Source organism: Corvus cornix, chromosome 4, assembly GCF_000738735.6.
Source record: "Corvus cornix cornix isolate S_Up_H32 chromosome 4, ASM73873v5, whole genome shotgun sequence".
In the NCBI taxonomy this organism is placed as follows: Eukaryota; Metazoa; Chordata; class Aves; order Passeriformes; family Corvidae; genus Corvus; species Corvus cornix.
In genome coordinates this window covers 55,060,952-55,078,753 of record NC_046334.1, presented here as the reverse complement: position 1 = coordinate 55,078,753, position 17,802 = coordinate 55,060,952, and the positions used below count along the sequence as shown (strand labels likewise).

The 17,802-nt window shown below is 38.5% G+C and overlaps 2 protein-coding genes across 5 annotated transcripts in view; one reads left to right on the top strand and one right to left on the bottom strand.

Annotated features, from left to right (window-relative positions):
* Nucleotides 1–206: 206 nt before the first annotated feature.
* SOD3 (superoxide dismutase 3) lies at nucleotides 207–1,720 on the top strand. Its single transcript, XM_010401838.4, has 2 exons — nucleotides 207–354; nucleotides 802–1,720. Exon 2 carries the CDS (start codon nucleotides 819–821, stop codon nucleotides 1,542–1,544), a length of 726 nt encoding a protein of 241 aa, XP_010400140.1. The 5' UTR covers nucleotides 207–354; nucleotides 802–818; the 3' UTR covers nucleotides 1,545–1,720.
* A 683-nt stretch (nucleotides 1,721–2,403) lies between these two features.
* The window catches only part of CCDC149 (coiled-coil domain containing 149), a 52,371-nt gene continuing 36,972 nt past the window's right edge, over nucleotides 2,404–17,802 (bottom strand). For 2 of the 4 annotated variants that reach the window (XM_039550954.1, XM_010401833.4), the window contains exons 10-14: nucleotides 15,983–16,059; nucleotides 14,621–14,653; nucleotides 10,842–10,949; nucleotides 5,969–6,556; nucleotides 2,404–5,343 (exon numbers count right to left, since the gene is read on the bottom strand). In XM_039550954.1, the coding sequence (XP_039406888.1) occupies nucleotides 5,970–6,556; nucleotides 10,842–10,949; nucleotides 14,621–14,653; nucleotides 15,983–16,059 (805 nt within the window). In that variant the 3' untranslated portion in view covers nucleotides 2,404–5,343; nucleotide 5,969. The remainder of the gene's footprint in view (nucleotides 5,344–5,968; nucleotides 6,557–10,841; nucleotides 10,950–14,620; nucleotides 14,654–15,982; nucleotides 16,060–17,802) is intronic. The other 2 variants (XM_039550955.1, XM_039550957.1) reach the window with 2 other exon arrangements.

Below are 17,802 nucleotides of genomic sequence, written 5' to 3'. Positions count from 1 at the left end.
AAAAGGCAGATTAATTTCAAAGCTTCACAGCCTTTTCCCTTTTTTTCCCCCCTTTTTTGAAATGCTCGTAAGGACCGAGAGCCAGACTAACAAACTCACCAAGAAAGGATAAAGCGCTCACCCTGCCCAAAACAAAAATGCCTGGAAGCTTCTCCCCCCCTTCCTTCTTCCCTCTGTCCCCGCCTCTCTCCCCTCCCACAGTTCTCCCGCCTCCCCTGAGCCAGCGTTACCTAATTTCTACACAAACACGCAGTTTCTATAAGCATCACCTTCAAGCAGCTCTGGCTTTCTGTCTGATCACATCTTGGTTTAGGGGAGCAGAGGTGAAGAGCTACTACTGAGGGGTTCTGCAAGGTAATCAACTTGTTGGATTTTTACTTTTTGTTTGTAATGGCTAACTAGTGGTTAAGTAGATGGACCAAGAAAAAACTCCTGGCAAACTGTCTTGCTGGAATTTGTTGAAGTAGAAAAGCCTCAGTACAAACTCAGAAATAGATTTAAAAACATTTTGGCTTGCTTGCTTCCTGCAGGGAAACAGAGGCAGTTTTTAAGATCAAGATCTAATTTAAAATACATAATCACTAAAATTTTAGTCTTGGGTGCCAGTTGTGCGTGTTTAAATACACACATGCATTCTGATTTAGTTTCAGTTCATACATTAGACAGGTTTAGCACGCAGCAGTCCACTGGGACCATGTCCCAGCTGTTTCACTCAGCTCCCCACCGGCTGTGTGTCGTTCTCTCCAGCCATACTGCTGCAAAATGCCCTGAATTCTTTGTACTTTCCTGTATCTTTTGCAGACTCTAAAATTGCCAAGATGCTTCTGATTCTTTCTCTGGTCACTGGGCTTGCCCTTTCTGCCTCTGGTGTCATGACAGACAAGGAAACTGATCCACGGCAGGAGTCATTGCATGAAATACAGAAACAAGTGAACGACCTCTGGCAGAATTTGCTCTACCCAGTAACACGTGGTAACGACACTGATGGGATGATTTATGCTACTTGTGAAATGAAGCCCAGCTCCAAAATAGATACTGACAAGCCACAAGTGAGTGGACAAGTCTTATTCAAGCAGCATTACTCATACGGAAGATTGGAAGCCATTTTTTACTTGGATGGGTTTCCATTGGATAACAATCAATCTAGTAGAGCTATACACATCCACGAGCTTGGAGACCTCAGCAATGGCTGTGATTCTACAGGAGGACACTATAACCCTTTCAGAGTGAACCACCCCCGTCACCCAGGAGATTTTGGCAACTTTCTTCCTAAAGAAGGCAAAATCAGAAAATACAAAACAAACCTGTTTGCCACAATCTTTGGTCCATATTCCATCATGGGCAGATCTGTTGTGATCCATGAGCAGGAAGATGACATGGGCAAGGGGAATAATAAGGCCAGTTTGGAAAATGGAAATGCTGGGAAACGTCTGGCTTGCTGTGTGATTGGGATAAGCAACAAGAACTTGTGGGAAGAGAAACTGCCCGAGGTTATGGACAAGAAGAAGAGAGGGCTCAACAAAAGAACATACAGCCAGGCTTAGGTGAAGTCCAAAACACCAGCTACAGCCTGCGCAGCCCAAAGTAACTCAGGCTGTGCAATTGCCCACTAAGATATATGGCTAAAGGATTTCCATTTGCTTGCTCCTGTATGAAATCCATATCACTTTTGTAGAGCTTTCTTTCTGTAAGCCCATCAATAAAACCAGCATCAACTCAACATTATGAGTGTTTTCTTGAAGAAAAAAGATTCCCTTTTATGCAGTTTGGGAGTTGAATGCATGTAGGAGTGCGGATGGATAGGGTATATGGGCTAAAGAATCTGTGTGCTGCAAGGGCCTCTTAAGGGATCATTAGATACTAAAGGAAAAAAAGTAAGAATTTGCCTCTCATTAGACCCTATTCTGTAGTTAGGCACCAACTTGAAAAGCAGAAAGGTCTCTATGCTGTTAATGGTGTTGGGTGTGGTGTTGCAAGACCTTGGTAGTGGACTTCCCCTAGAAATAAGGGAAAGTACAGAAATTCCTGTGTTGAACTTCAGATCCATTATGTTATTCTACTTGTGTAAGTCTCCAGTTTGTGCTTGTCAGTAACAAAGTTATATACAACAGTTACAATGCTGCTTAGACAATGATGGTAAAGTTAGCAGATCAGAGAGAAATATTTTCAAAGCAAAAAAATACTGGGTGTGTTATTTCATACAAAACTGTAGGAAGTAAATCAGTCAGCTTAGGCTGGGAAAAGTGACAGTGAAAAGATTTAAATAAGATTATTTTCAGACTTAAAATTCTCACTTAATAAGGCTTTACTTTTTAAATTTAACACATCTCAGTGGGAATATTAAAATACCACCCCATGGCTATCATTCATCTGATACTAAGAAGAGAAAAGGAAACAAGCAGGTAGAATAAGTATATCAGGAAATGTTTTTATTAAAGATGACAAAATTTATTAATATCGTTTAACCATGTTGTGCTGTTGTGCTGTTAATCCAGGCAGCAACAAAAAAGTGGTTTGCAAATAAATTAAACTGCATAATTTAGAAAGCAAACTACAAAACAGAAGCTGGTAAACAAAATGCTATCTTTTAGAAATGTAGCAGATTTTCAACTTAATCTCAGTTAAGATTTTGAAATACATTCCTGAGCTCATAGGGATTAAAGAACTTCCACTGTCTTTCCTACACAAATTCCCATATGCTTAAAAATAGTCTCACTTAGAAAAGAAGCAGCATTCTAAAAGCTGCTTCTTAATCTGTCATTTTCACACACTTATTTTACAAATTCAGTGAACATCGTTTTTCCAATAACCACAACATCATACTTTCAAATGAAGTCCTTCTCACAGATAATGCATGACTTCACTTTCATGTAAGACAACCTCCTTAAAATCAGTTTGTGAAATGCAGCTTCTCCATACTCCTGCCACAAAATTCCCTTCCCAGTTTGCTTCCCCAAAGCCCAACACCAACATGGCTTGCATGTCTGGTTGTGATTTCTGCACTGGCAAAGTAGTAGTAAAAGGGAACACAGGTCTTTAAAAAAAACAAAACAAAACACAAGACAAAAAACACCACCCCTCCAAATCTAAGTTTGTGTTGAATCCACAAAAATCCACTAGTTAAATTTACTGGGAAAAAAATAATCATTGCTATAATAGCTCAACAATATCAATTAAAGCAATATCCGAGGAAGATACTGACAACAATATTTAATTACTTATTACCTAGTGCAGCAACAATGTCTTACTTTTACAAGTCTCCTTGCTTTGAAGTCTTGTGTTCCTGGGAGAAGGCTAAAAATGTAGCTAGGATACACATTTGCTAGAGCAGAAAGGAGAGGGGCAGTATTGCAGCAGTGGCATCACACTGGAAATGACGTTTTCTGAGATCTGTGTATCTTACTGGACTTTAGCAATTGCAAAGATTTAAGAATGGCATCTAAGAGGGAGAATGGTGTGAGGACAATTACTAAGATGCCCTAATTGTTGGATTGTACATCAGTATGCTCTCACAGAAAAGATACACTGAAAACAATCAGCAAATGAGGCACTAAACAGGTGATGATGCAGCAATGCTTCAACCTTACACCATGCTCTTCATTAACTAATAGCATTAACTGGCTGTTAAGGGAGCATGAGAAAAATGCTCATTTGCACATCTCTGCGTCAGGAAAGACGGGACAGGGAAATAGTAAAAGACCCTCAACATTTCTGAGCTCAACTATATGAAATCTTGACCTTCTAACTTGCTTGCCTCAGTTCTGACTGCATTGATATTTAGCTCTGTGCAGGATCAGTCTGTGAAAGACGGAAAAAATACATCTCAAATAAAATGCTACTTCATGTGACATTTAGGCATTAGAGGGAAAAAGTCCTGCGCATTCTCCTGGAGATTTTAGTTCCTACAGCTATTTTTCTTCTGACTGTCACAAAAATGAGTCAGTAATGCAGTCAGTTGCAATTACTGGGAACAGCTTAACACTCTTTCAAACACTTAAACTCTTCTTGGTTTTTTTTCAGGTAATGAGGAATTTTAACAGTGATCAGGATAACAAAATAAAAACTTTTCACTGCTTCATGTCCCTAATATGCTTAAATATTTATAGAGCTTTCATTCCTAAGGACTGCTGCTTAACATTAGTGGAATGCTGCAATGTCCAATTACCCGTAAACACAAAGTAAACATATTTGAGGAGCACTGTAAGTATGGCTTTATATCCTGCAGACAGACACTAAAAGGGTTACACGAATGCACCTGCTAGGGAAAACACACGAGAACAGAGACAAGCCACACTTTTCACCTTCCAACTATCATTGCTTATATTTTTATGTAGTAATTTACATACAGCCTTTCTTCTGCTGAATACAAACCCTCCATGGACTCTAACACCTTGATTATGGCAGCACATGCTAGCTCATCTTACACATACAGGAGAGTTTGTCAGTACTGGTAATATAAACTCTCTTTATTCAGTAGCTGACAAGTGGGCTGTAAAAACTTGCAGCTGGCAGTTATTTGTCAAAGAAGTACTCAATCTGGGAGAGATTTTCCTTTTTATTAGTAGTATTTTATTAAATTTGCTTTAATTTTCTCTGATTGGTTTTAAGTTCTAGGAGTGAGAAATGAACATTTACAGACAATTAGGTCCCAAGCCAGCAGAAAAATTGCCTTGACGGCTGCTGGCCCATAGAAGCTTCACAGCTGCAGAGACTATTCCTTATGCTACAAACAGGAGAGGAAAGACCTGCCTCCTCTTCCCCAACAGCTGCTAACTTCAACATTAAGTATTCCCTCGTTGCTGCCTTCCTAGAAGCAGAGTGGCACAGCTCCAGCATCAGGACCAAGCTAGGGAATGACACAGAAGCTCCCTTTTCCCCAGTTATTATAGGAACATTTTTCTGTGATGAAACCTCTTCAAGAGAAGAAGTTTAACAAAGTGGCAACAATGCAAATAATCCCTCTATCATACCATAGACTGGTGAAATGAGGAGGAAAGGAAGAGTTATGCCTAATTCCAAACAATAAGAAAATAAAAAAGACACAAAATTCCTTTAGAAAGGAGAGCACAGATGGGGTAGGCTAAAATCTATCACCCATTAACTAAGCCCAAGGGCCCGTTCCAACTCCTGTAAGAAGAGGAATGCAATTCCAGAAATTGACAGAGCCAAGTAGCTGGTGAGGACATCACTGGTTCTCCTCTTGCTGTTTTCCTTGATTTGGAACAGCATTGCTGTTTCTCACGGTAAGACTTCTGGCTTCTCTGATGGTGTTTCCTTCAGAGCTTCATTAAATTGGGCTCTCAGCATCTGGTGAAATAACTCCCTTCATTTTCATGAGATGAGCTGGGAGAGGAAAGGAAAAATTTTGTCCAGTTGACAAAATATGAAGGTATAAATGTTTGTAATAAGAGAACTATATACACGCAGGGATGATTTTCAGAAACTTCCTGTAAGGGAATAGTGATCTTATTCTAAGGATATACTTACAGTCACTATATGTAAAGAGAAACAGAACACAGTCTGAGAAAGAAGAAAAAGCTTGCAGCCTTAAGATGCTTCTCAATTTATCACTCCAAATTTTTCATCCTTGAGAGACACTTATTACCAATACAATACAGTCTAGCACTAGGACCATACATGTTACAGGAGCCTAGTGATAACAAGATAGATCATTATCACTGGCCTCTTTACTACACTAATGTAAATTACATCAATCCATATAGAAACTTCAAATCATTACAAAAAACCAACACCACTAAACTGCATCACTAATTCTTTCCCCTGGGTAATTTACAATTTTGGTACACTACAGTCAGAACTAACAAAAACCCATCTTTTTTAAAGAATTATTAACACTTCAGTGTAAAATAATCAACCCTACAGCACACTATTTCACTGATCATATCTGCAACAGCACAGACACTGCACAAGGATTACAGTGAGATGCTCAAGGGCCTGGATTTCATACCTCAAGCCAAACTGTTATCCAAATATTCACGGTTTTCAGCAGCATCAGATGGTTTCTTGTTTTCAGATTCAGAAAGCTCCTCAAAGCTGTTATTTGTGTCTGCAGTTGTAAGACTGAGCCCTCCGTGCCTTCCAGCGTCCTCAGTACACACCACCACATCCATGGTGCTGTTATTTTGATCCCCTCTTTCATTTGGAGTTTCACAATCTCTCTCTGAGGTTTTGTCATTGTCTTTAAGGGCCTCAGTTTCACCTGTTCGTTCATTCTCAGAGTTTGAGGGATCTGTGGGGTCAGATGGATCAGGGCTGGAAAGTGGGAACTCTACCTCTGATGAATCATTAAGCTCTGCTCCAACTCCCACATTCTGCTCCCTCACAGGAGCGCCTTCTCTTTTCCCTTCCAGTTCTGCAACTGCCAGTTTAATTATCTGACTTCCAAGCTTGTTTATGTCTTCTTCCTCAGAAGGTAGCTGGGGTAATGAAGGGTAAAAATGTTTATTTTGGTTTCTGTTATTTAAGTTTGTTCCCTCTGGAGCCAGGGACTCACTTGCAACAGCATAAGTTTCATCACGTTCTCCCTTCTGTTCTGCTGAAAGAGAAATGGAACAGCAAGATACTTGAGTCAGTTGGAGGCATTTGTTAAATATCTGGTCTGAAGAATATTACTACCAGTGCTAGACCACAGAGATGTTTATTTCAATAAGGAATTTTTAAGAGTGCTTCCCTATCCCTCCCAGGCCTATTTCTTAGACAATAAACAATCAACACTAAGTTTCTTGCTGGATCTGGCCCTATTTTGGATCCTGTCTTTTCCTAATACCAATAACTTTAAGAGTCAGACAATACCGTACAGTTGCTTGTAGAACAGCAAGGTCAGGCAAACTTTTTCAGAGGAATATCAACTCCAAGCAAGGTACTTAGCTATGGAAATTTTTGGCACGGTTTACCATTAATCCCCCCATCACTACCAGTTTCAGGGGTTAACACGAGCTCCATCTATTTGGAGCTTTTCACAGGCTTTCATCCAATAATGAAGTTTTGTTATTGGTCCTGCAACACTTCTCCAAACATAGAAGATTATTTGAATTGAAAATAAGCTTGCGAAGTGAAGTAAGAAAACTTAGGAAATGCTAAAAATAAGTCTGCCTTGAAAGCTTAAAATGACTCTTGTCATGCAGATGTGTTACCTTTTAGTATATAAGAATTTACTCCATTCTCTCACAGGAATCCTGCCTCACACAAGGATGGGACTGCCTGGCTGCAGAGGACCAGCCTACTGTCTCTATCAGACCTGCATAATTTAGAATTTGGAAGGTACTGAGTGAATGAGAGCAGGGTTGCCATGAAGGGAACAGGCACTTTTACTGCTATCAATGAAGCTAGGAATTCAACTCTGAAGAGCTGGAATTTAAGTCTGTGGAAAAGGCAGGGAAAAATTAACTTTCAAAAGGTGATCACCCACTGGATCTAAGACTCATTATCTAAGAAGTCAGCTGGAAAACTAGGAGCTTGATGTGCAGTACTGCTCTGCTTGTGCTGTACATCAAAGTGCTCCAAATGAGCCAAAATGTATGTACCTCAAACTAGCACTCGAAATTAGCAGGGACTCTGTGTTACTCTTTGCATGCCTCAGTTTCCTCCCTCTTAAAGTAGGATACCTCCAACCTTGCTGCAATGTTCTGAAGATAAATTGTCTCAAAGCACTATATAACCAGAGAAAAGTTCATAGAAGAACAGCACTGTTTTCTTCAGGGAATGCCTGAAACAGCTCCCAGGCAATACAGCAGGGACAAGGCATTCAACAATGGAGCAGAAAAACCCCGAATAGCTGTTCATTAGCAGCTGTGATGCTCAAGCAGAATCCATTCCACGACACTATCCGCCCTGTGCATCGGATAAAGTGAGATTTGGTGGCACAAGACAGGCTTTAATTCCTATGATTGTACTCTGTCATTATGCATGTTCACACAGGAACTGCGCAGTAGATCCTACAAACATCCACCATCCAGCTTAACTGAAACAATGATAACAAGTACAGATTAAAGGAGGCTTTGATGAGACCAAGGTAAGCAGATAGACTGGATAAAAAAAAGCCTGAAAAAGCCCTCTTACTGTCTACAGATCTAGATAGAGCAACACTTGATGCATTATAAAAAGTTCTGATGAAGAATAAATGTTCATTTAAAAGCTAAAAAGATTTCTTGGGTCAAACAGGCACCAAATATCAGTACTACTCTTTAAGACCATAACTGACCAATGTGACATGAGGCCTAATATATAACAATAAGTAAGAATTTCATTTCTATTCTGATTATCAACTGTTTTCACTCAACTGATCATTCAATTAATAGGAAAGTAAGAGTGTTTTTGCTTTTATTTCAGTAATACTTTAAACCAAGAGCATACTTGTTTGATGAATGAAGGCAGATGAACACACTCCTATGTTCTTTCCAGTTGCCAAGGTCCCCCAGATTTTGGAGGTACATAGTGTATAGATGAAAAATTGCAGTATGCAGCAAGTTCCTAAAGCTCAACAGCAGTTATTCTCTGTGTAGAGCGGTACAAAAGGCACAAGTGTATCATTCTCATACAGATGCCAACTGCAGAGAAGTTGTATGACTTCAAGCACAGGGATATGCCCCACAGCTGAAAACACACTGCTTCCTTTCCAGGCTTTGAAGGCAAGATGGCAGCCTCAAAGATCCTTCAGAAAAAGCATCTGGAGCAGCAGAACAGGTTATTGTTGCTTCACCTACTGCTAGAAACTATGGTATCCCCTGCACAGCTCATCATAAATATGTGCTCATCTCTATCACCAAAAAGTTGGCCCAGTTTAATTATCACAGAGGTAACTTTTGTCTCAGTTTTCACTGCAGGTTATCAGATATATTGGGACACAGACAAGGGAAAACCCAAGCTGTTTGTGCAGGCAGAACAGTAATTTCTTTGCCTACTCCAGTTTAACGACAGAATTTCTGTGATTAACCTTGGTTCTCATTATGGTCATGGGACAGAGGAGGAAAGGAGGAGATGACCTTCTGAGAGCTGATTCTTCCTATGACTGCCACAAGTCTAATCCTTGTCTGTTTTTCCCTATCCAAGGCTGTTCTGCTCTTCTCTTCCCCTGCCTATCTTTCTGCTCCTGCTCTACATCCCTTTATTTAACCAGTCCCTACACTCACTGTGCCCATTTCTCATCCACCTTTCAATATTTTTTAATCACATCTTGCTTTCACTGCCAGCATTCCGATTCCTCACTCCTGTGCTCTGACCTCTGCTCAGCCACATGAAGGTCCCTTCCCACTCAGACTTCCATTGACTCTGTCAATCCCCATCTACTCTAGTGTTCCCACCACTTGAGAGTCCTGATCTTGGCCTTTCTTTCCTCTCTGCTCCACATTTTGTTCCTGCTAAGTTTACTTTATCTCGAAGGAATGGTGCATACAGAGTTTTACCAGCACTGGTGGCTGTGAATCATTGGTTTGTTTTTAGTAGATAATTTGTAAGTGAATCATGTAGAATGAGGTGGAAACTCCATACTGTTTCCTCAGGCTGGAAACCTTTTCCCTAGATTTCAAATTCCTAGAGAGTAAATGCTTGCATATTTGAAAAAAAACCAAAAAAAATTAAAACATAAAAAAGACAAAAAAAGTCCACCAAGAACCCCACGTGGTCATCAGTATTTAACACAAAAAAGAAGTTATTTGGCTGTCTTAAAAAAAAATTCAGCTGACGTAGAAAACACAGCATGGAGAGCTAAGGTTTGGCAGTGTTACAACGCAACAGCAACAGGGTCTGATGAGATGTGACAGGCAGATCAGGCTGCCTGTCTGATGAGCCTGTAATCACAACTGTAATACCAGCCTCACCTAGGACAAATATGGAAACAAAAAAGCATAATGCCACCGAGTAAATACTTTCAGTAACTGCAGATTTAATTAAAAATCAACAATTAAGTAGGTAAAAGAATGAATATTTATGAGTTATTATTACTCACCAGAGAACTATTCATTACAGTTTCACTTCTTATTTTTAGCAAAAATATCAGCTGATCAAGATTATAAAAAAGATCAGTCTGGCTGTCACATATTATCAGAAAATGACATGGACTATAAAGTCAAAATTAAGCCACAATCTATTTAGTTTCAGGACTAAAAAATAAATTGTTTATGATGCTTGATGGTTAGCTGAGAAAGATCTAGGCATATCATAATGTTATGCCCATTAAAACCTTATCCAAATGCCAATAAGCAAATAATCCATCTCCCATCCATTATGAAAAACTAAGGAAAAAAACATCAAGGTTATCAGCAATTGTCAAATAAAGTTAAGCTTGACTTTGAAGAGATGTTAACACTTGCTATTGGAGAAGGATTTTTAACAAAACACATGTAAGACTATAAAAAAACCAGTCAATTTCTCTGGGAAAATGAGTTGGGTATTTCAATTTATCTTGTGCAATCAGGAAGCCATTCATCTAGACATCACCTATAATGCAGGAAAGTGCTAAACCAGTTCCACAGACTGCTTCCTACTGTGCATTTTAACTGAAGGGAAAAGTGCAGGAATCCGTTAACTGTAACACAGATGGCATGAATAACTTCTCAGAGTATCAAGTTATCTGGCAGGAAAATTCTTTGAGGTGTAAGACCTGATCCCTAGCCCTGTGCAATCTATTCAATAGTAACTTTTCAGTTGTTTCTTTGCTATTTGTACTGGGACCATCTATCTGTTTTACTTGTGGATGATGTATTCAATCTCTGTGACCACTGAAACTTTGCCTTCTGCTATCCCAGCACGAAAATTTATTACATTTTATTTGGAAAGAAATGAGTGCTCAGCTCTCATCATGTTCTTACATTCCAGGTGCTCACCTTGTACTTCAGTTCTCTGTGGCTTATCAGCGAACGCTAACAACGGTGACCTGGACCGCTGTATCACAGGCAGGGTTGGGTCACTGAATGTTATCGTATCCTTCCCACCTGGAACAATCACAGTGTTAGAGCTGCTAGTTCACCAGTTACAACCATTGTGCACCAATGATATTCAAACATACCCTACAAATTTTTAACAATGTTATTGAAAAGTACAGAACAGGAAAAGCATCACAAATGATCCTTTCACAGCACGGAAAAAAATACTCTGTACTGGAGCCAGAATATGCAAGGCAAAGGCAGAAAAGGTGTATGTTTTTATCTGCAGTACTGAGTAAAGGCCAGATTTTGAAAGACCAGGTGCTGTATGCAGCAAATTGTATTAGCAATTAGTGTACAATTAAAAATATTAACAATCAGATCATACCAAAGTAATGGATCACTTGCATACTATTACCAGCAAGTGTTCAGCAGTAACTCTTTACTCTCTATTATTCTGTCTCATGTGATACAAGCAGGTTCATCATTATGTAGCTTTACACTTCAGACTTACATATTATCCTGCAATGCTTCCTTAAAAAAAACCTAAAAACTTAGCATAACTAAGAGCTGAGGGAGCAAACAAGTACACATTGCTGGGGAACAGGAGAGATTTTAATCTGAAAATTCCAAAAACATTTCTGAACATTTTCATTTTAAACCAAATGGAAAAAGGCAATTTTCCAACTCTTTTGCAGACAAAACAGTACAAGAAACCCTTCATCTGAGGACTCTGCTGTACGATGCTTAGTCTTTACATATTTAAGCAATGCAGAAAGCAACACCTGCAGATCCTTTAGGAAGTCCTCCACTATTCAGGATGCTCATGTTTTTAGCGACTGACACTACCTTAAACCTAGAGTGGAAACGGCAGGAAATGTGCAAGATCAGCTAAGCGTGGTGTTTGTGTGGCCTCCAGAACAAGTGCCAACTGATAAGTAATGGCTGGGGAGGCAGCAAGATACTGCTCTATTTATCTCCATGAGAACCGACATTTATGTAACAACTGCTTCGCCCCGCTAAATCTGTTTGTATGTTTCACCTTAAGGCAACATCCTAAATCCAATCACCCATCCAAGACAAAGACTTTCAAGAGAGCACCAGGTCAGAAGATACCCGAAATAAATCTGACTCTGAGAAAGTTCTGGTGCAAACTAAGGAATAATGAAAGTCAAGCTGTTCCCATGGAGTTTAACTGGACTACTCCAATCCCTAACTCCTTTTAAAGGCACTGGCTGCAAATACCTTGATCCTGAAGGTAGTAATGATGTGTTTATACCCTTGCCATGTTGGGCAATACACTGCAGCAATATGAATGCAATTAATGCTTTTGAAGCATGGATTTTGTCAAACTTTGATCCCCCTGTCAAGTAAGCATCAGAATTCTGCCTTTGCCAGACCGGTAACAAAAACCAGTATTAACTAACAGCAGAGGACAACCCTACCACTATAAGACAAAATTAATTAAAAACATAAAAAAAGGCAAAACAACCAGTATTTCAAAATAAAAAAATCCAACCAGTATTTCAAAATGCAAAAGCTCCTAGATGAATGTACTTTCCTGTAACAGTGAAGGAATTTTGTGTTGGAAGAACTAAATCATACAGGGGACTCGTGGTATGAAAACACCCAACAGATGTTGTGAAAACACCCAACACACAGTCAGAAGCAGCCACATATCCAAAAAGATACAAAAGAATCCAACAGAGGAAGTAAAAAGATGATGAATAAAAAAATTGGGTAGAGGTTTTAATATGAAAGTAGAAAGCAGAGGCTTTTTTATTTATTTAATAAAAAAAGTAAAGCCTGAGCTGAAGTCCCTGAAGATTGCAAGACAAGCTTCAAAATAGATACTTCTTGACTTCCAGCCAGCATTTACACGGTAAACACATTTACTTTCACATTTTTCTCTGAAAACCAGCCTGGTTACAGAAAATAAAGCTAAGCTCAGTATCCACACATCTTAACAATAGATGTGGCCCAAAGAGTCTGATGTATATTTATTTATTACCAGTGATTCACATCCATTCATGAAGGAGGCACATAGGGGTACTGCTGCACTACATTATGTGAATCGTGATCTGAAGCTGGATTACACACAATGAACTTCAACTAGCTGCTGTGTAAGCTCAATTTCATAACTTACATAGCTTCATGTTCCTCTAATGAATTTTTCAAGGACTATAGTGAAAAGTATACAGATCTCAAAAAACATATAAATTTTCAGTAGTAAATTTTTCATTTTCTTCTCCAGGGTTGGGTATTCTCTTATAACCTCTGCTGCACCCTATGCCACTGTAACTGGCTACAGCCACAGCAGCTGCAGAGCCCATTAATTCTGCCTTGCCTCTGCTCCATGCTGATTACTTCAGGGCAAGAGGCAGCACCGAAACTCTCTTATCATCCCACACAGAAAAAGGCTGAGTCATGGTTGGCTCTTTCTTGGACGTTTTCTGTGGAAATCTGGAATTTTCAGGAAATGATAGATTTAAAAATAATACAGAATTACTTATCTGAATGTCTAGTGACATAAAATTGCAAAAAGAATAAGATGGTGTTTAATTATGTACTATGATTGAATACATTTAACTTGTGTGCATATTTCAACCACAATGTAGCCAAAACAAAGCAAAGAATTAAATACTTTTGTGAACATCACATTCCCTGCTTCCTTCTCAAGGGAAGTAGGATCATAAGAAGAAATTCAAAAGTCAAATCTATGCCCAAACTTGCTTTCTTTTCAGCAATGAAAACGAATCTCTCAAGAGATTCATTTAACTAAAGCCCATTTCCTAAGCAGGGCAATATAAAATCTGGTAGGCAGAACTTCCACAGAAAATGAATTATGTTACTGATTTCACCTTTTCAAAATCTAAATACACACTTCCTCTTGATTAGTTCATTCCTGGCTTTCTCAAAAAGTAGATGACAAATATGTCACCTAGCAAAAAACCACAGGCATTCAAGATCTTTCTTCAATAGGATCAAGTATATTAACAGCATTTGGAAGATATTATTATCATGGTGACAGTGGATGTTATAAATGTTATATAAACAATGATGACTAAGTAGGAACATTAACTTCAGATTAAAACCCTGCAATTTATAATGTGCATTTCCTTCACTGCTAGAATGAACATCAGCTTTTATCTGCATTTTTTTTTCCAATGACTAAAAATTCCACTCACAACCAAATAATATCTTTTCACTCTGGATTTAAGACTGACTAGATGAGATACTCTCCGTGTTCTGCTCCTCACCCAAGCCAACATTCAGCTGCAGAATCCATTGTGGTATTCCCACACTGTTCCACACTGCTGTTTTATGGAGCGGAAGCTTTACACGCTCTGAAAAGAAAACTGGTGACCCACCAGGTGTTGCAAGGCTCTTTTTGACCACCTCAGGATTAGAGTGCCTTTGGAAACAAAGTGCACTCTTGATTTAAAAGGCAAGGAAAAAAATCAACAAAACCTCAGGGCTCAACAGGACTCACAATCCAGTGTAAAATTCCTTTAGGAATATTAAAGATCATCCTCTCTTACTATTTCCCTTAATGCAAATGAACTTTCATGTAGAGCAGCCTCTATTTCTCCTGTGATCATCTAACTCATTCGACTGAACATCTTATTCTGCTGGATACAAAAATGTTCAGATGACATTTCCATTTATTTACATGCAATGATAATATTTAACATACTGCTAAGATCAGTTACTAAAAATATACATTAAGCAGAACCTACTCCCAAATCCCACTGAGACATTGTAGCTCAGGCCTTCAGGCAGCAAAAGAAAGGAAGGAAAGAGACAGTTGTTATTGTATAAACATTAATTCGATGTTTTACCTACACAGGTCAATACGGTGCAAGAAGTTCCCATTTCCATTTTTTAAAATACATTTTGCAAACATGAGAAATGCTGCATTTTAATGGAACACTAGTTTTGAAAAACAAAACAAAACAAACAAACCCCTACAGTACCTTGAACTGGTGAGTTTGAGAGACATGTTTGTAGTAATGTACTAAACTGGATTAGCAAGGTCTTAGACAAACATTTCACCTTCATCTCTTGGAGACCATGGGCAGCGACAAATGCACTAAGTACACTACACATTAGGTGACTAACTGTGGAATAATCCATGGAAACAGATTTGGACCTCTGGTTCTGGAAAGAGTCAAGCAGGACTGACAGTGCCCAAGCAGGCAAGCTGAAGTGGAAACACACCACATCAGCCCAAACAGCTGAACAGCATAGCTTTGTTACAAGGGCTCTTCAGCCCTGTCAAATGTTTTCTTCTACATGTAAAGGTTAGGTGGAAAAAACAGAGCCGAAAAAGTAGAAGCCTAAACCACTTTCTCCCACTCTTACTAGCACTCATAGGAACCTGGAAACAACAAAGCCTAATGATGCAAACACCACCAACAAAGTAGCATAATTTACAGTGGTTACAGAAGACACTATTAGGTGCAATGGGAAGAAAAAAAGCAAAGAATTAATGTAAATTAAATATTGCACATTTTCCTAATGACAACGTCTATTAGGAAGCAGATTAATCTCCCATTACTTGAGTAATTCAAGACCAAATACAGTACTTAAGACACTACAGGGAACAAGCCTGTTCTGGACAGATGGACTAAAAAATTTAGGACCCTTCACATTTCCAGTTTCTAGGAGTTTATGATTCTACCGAAAAGCATTTTAAAAACACTAAAAAAAAAAAAAAGGAAGTTACAAGAAGTACAAAATTAGTAAATAAAATTCGTTGAAAAACATAATGGCCAATAACCTGTGCATAATTTTATGCAATGTTTAAATAAAATAGTTCACTTTTTTTTTTGCCTGCTGTCTATGGAAATAATTTGATTACTTCAATATTTAAACATTTCTTTTTCAGCACTTCTCATGTTATTTTCAACATATATTTGACTTAAGAGTTTACAAAGTCTAGTGATTTTTGCTTTCCACTTAACATTTATTAGATCTTTCTAATTTTGCAAATGTGCTGAATAGAACATTCACAAAATAACTGTCATTAAAAAAAATTACAGCCAAATTTCTCTTTGGAAACAAAATAATGCAAGCTATTCTCTTGAATTTTTACTAACCTGGAAGACTCCATAAGCCAGCGATTTCCAAAGTTCTTAATTTCTTTTCTAGTTCGGCCACTCGATTACCTAGAATTCTTTGGAAAAAGAATAGTTGTTATACCAAGGTAACCAAAGCCCAATTGCTTATATGACTGCAGTTGAATTTTTAAATTGTTACTTAACTAGTGCAGTAAAGCTGTGTACAGTCATCTCTTTTCACTAACAACAATGGACAACCTCCCCCAGAGTTAAAAGAAAATTAAATATATTTGCCTAATCTATCCCATGCTTTTAAAAAAGCAAAAGGCCTAAGATGTACTGGACATTCAACCTTTGCAGTAAAGACAAAGAAAAGCAACTCACAATATTTCTATCTTCTTGCCTGCAAATACCACTTTACTTTCTTCATAGCTAAAACCAGAAAGTAAAAGCTACAAAGACAAAATATGGAAAACTCAAGACAGCATCTAGATTGATTTTGAAGTTCCAAGACACAATTTTTGCTAGTCCTTTATTCAGGGAGTTTTCTCTATCACTAAAATTGCTTAAAATGGCAAAGAATATTTTTTCTACTACACCTTTTCTTTTTAAGCATTGAACTGCTTTCTACTTAACTAAAAAGCTTCAAGGTCTTTAGTGCCTTTATCACCCACTCTTAGTTTTCACTGCATTTCTTCAGTCATCTCTTCTTTTGTATCTGATTTCATACACAAATACTATTTGCAGTTAGCTCTCCTGCAGGATTTAACTTTTGGTCTTAATTCTCTCCCCGGATCAAATGAGAGATGATTTCTATCTTGCAAAGAAAGCTCTTTTCTCCAATGAATTTTTGTAAGTGTTTCACAGGCACAGCAAGTCTGCTAGAGTCAAAAGTCTTTAAATAAATCCCAAACAATACTCAGTAGAGTGAGAAACCTAGACAAGGCAGCAATTCTAAACATGACAGCAGAGATTATAGACAGCAAGTTTTACTCATCAAATTACAGCAACAGGATAAGTCAGTTAAATTTGAACTGAATGCTGAGAAGCAGCATATTCCACCCCAGCAGGGCAATAGGATCTTCCCATGCACACCAGAGCTGTGTAATACTGCACTGCGAGCTCTCCAGCAAGGGCTTTATGTGCAGACATTTGAGCACACTGGGAATGTCATTACTGACAAGATGGCAGATTCTGGGAAGGACGTGAAGAATAGCATACCCAGCAAATATCAAAGGGGCTAGAAAAATTGATTAACAAGGACTAAGTATTTTTGAAATCTCTACTGTGAAGGCTTTGCTATGACACAATAAAAGCCTGTAAGTATTTTAAAGATTACAAAAATATCAAGATGAGAGACAGAATGTAAAACAGAAAGAGAAAGCTTATAATAAATATCAAAGAAAGCACTGAGAGCTACAGGGGTGTGTGTCAACTAAAAAGAACAGTCCATCACATTCAAAAGCAGAGGAGAAAAGACATTCTAAAGCAGTTATGTTTATTTCCCCATTGAAACTCAGTAACCCAGTAGGTTAAAAAGGTTAAGATGGATCTACTACTGTCTTCTCCAATTAAAAGCAAAATTATTCAAGTCTAGATTTCACTTTCAGAAAGTTTCCATCTGGTATGAGAAGCACAGCCTTAATAGCTCTATTTTCATAACCCTGACACCCAGCAATTGCACTCTGCAGTACAACACAACAGCCGACAGCAAAAGGCACAGAGCAGCTTTCAGGAAACTCCGCCTTGCACACTGGGAGCTTATTCCCACCTTCCTGCCTAGGGCCTCACCAAGGGTCAGCTAAAGAACATGGAATTCCCCAGGCTTAGAGGGGCAGGGAAAAGAGAGACATGATGTA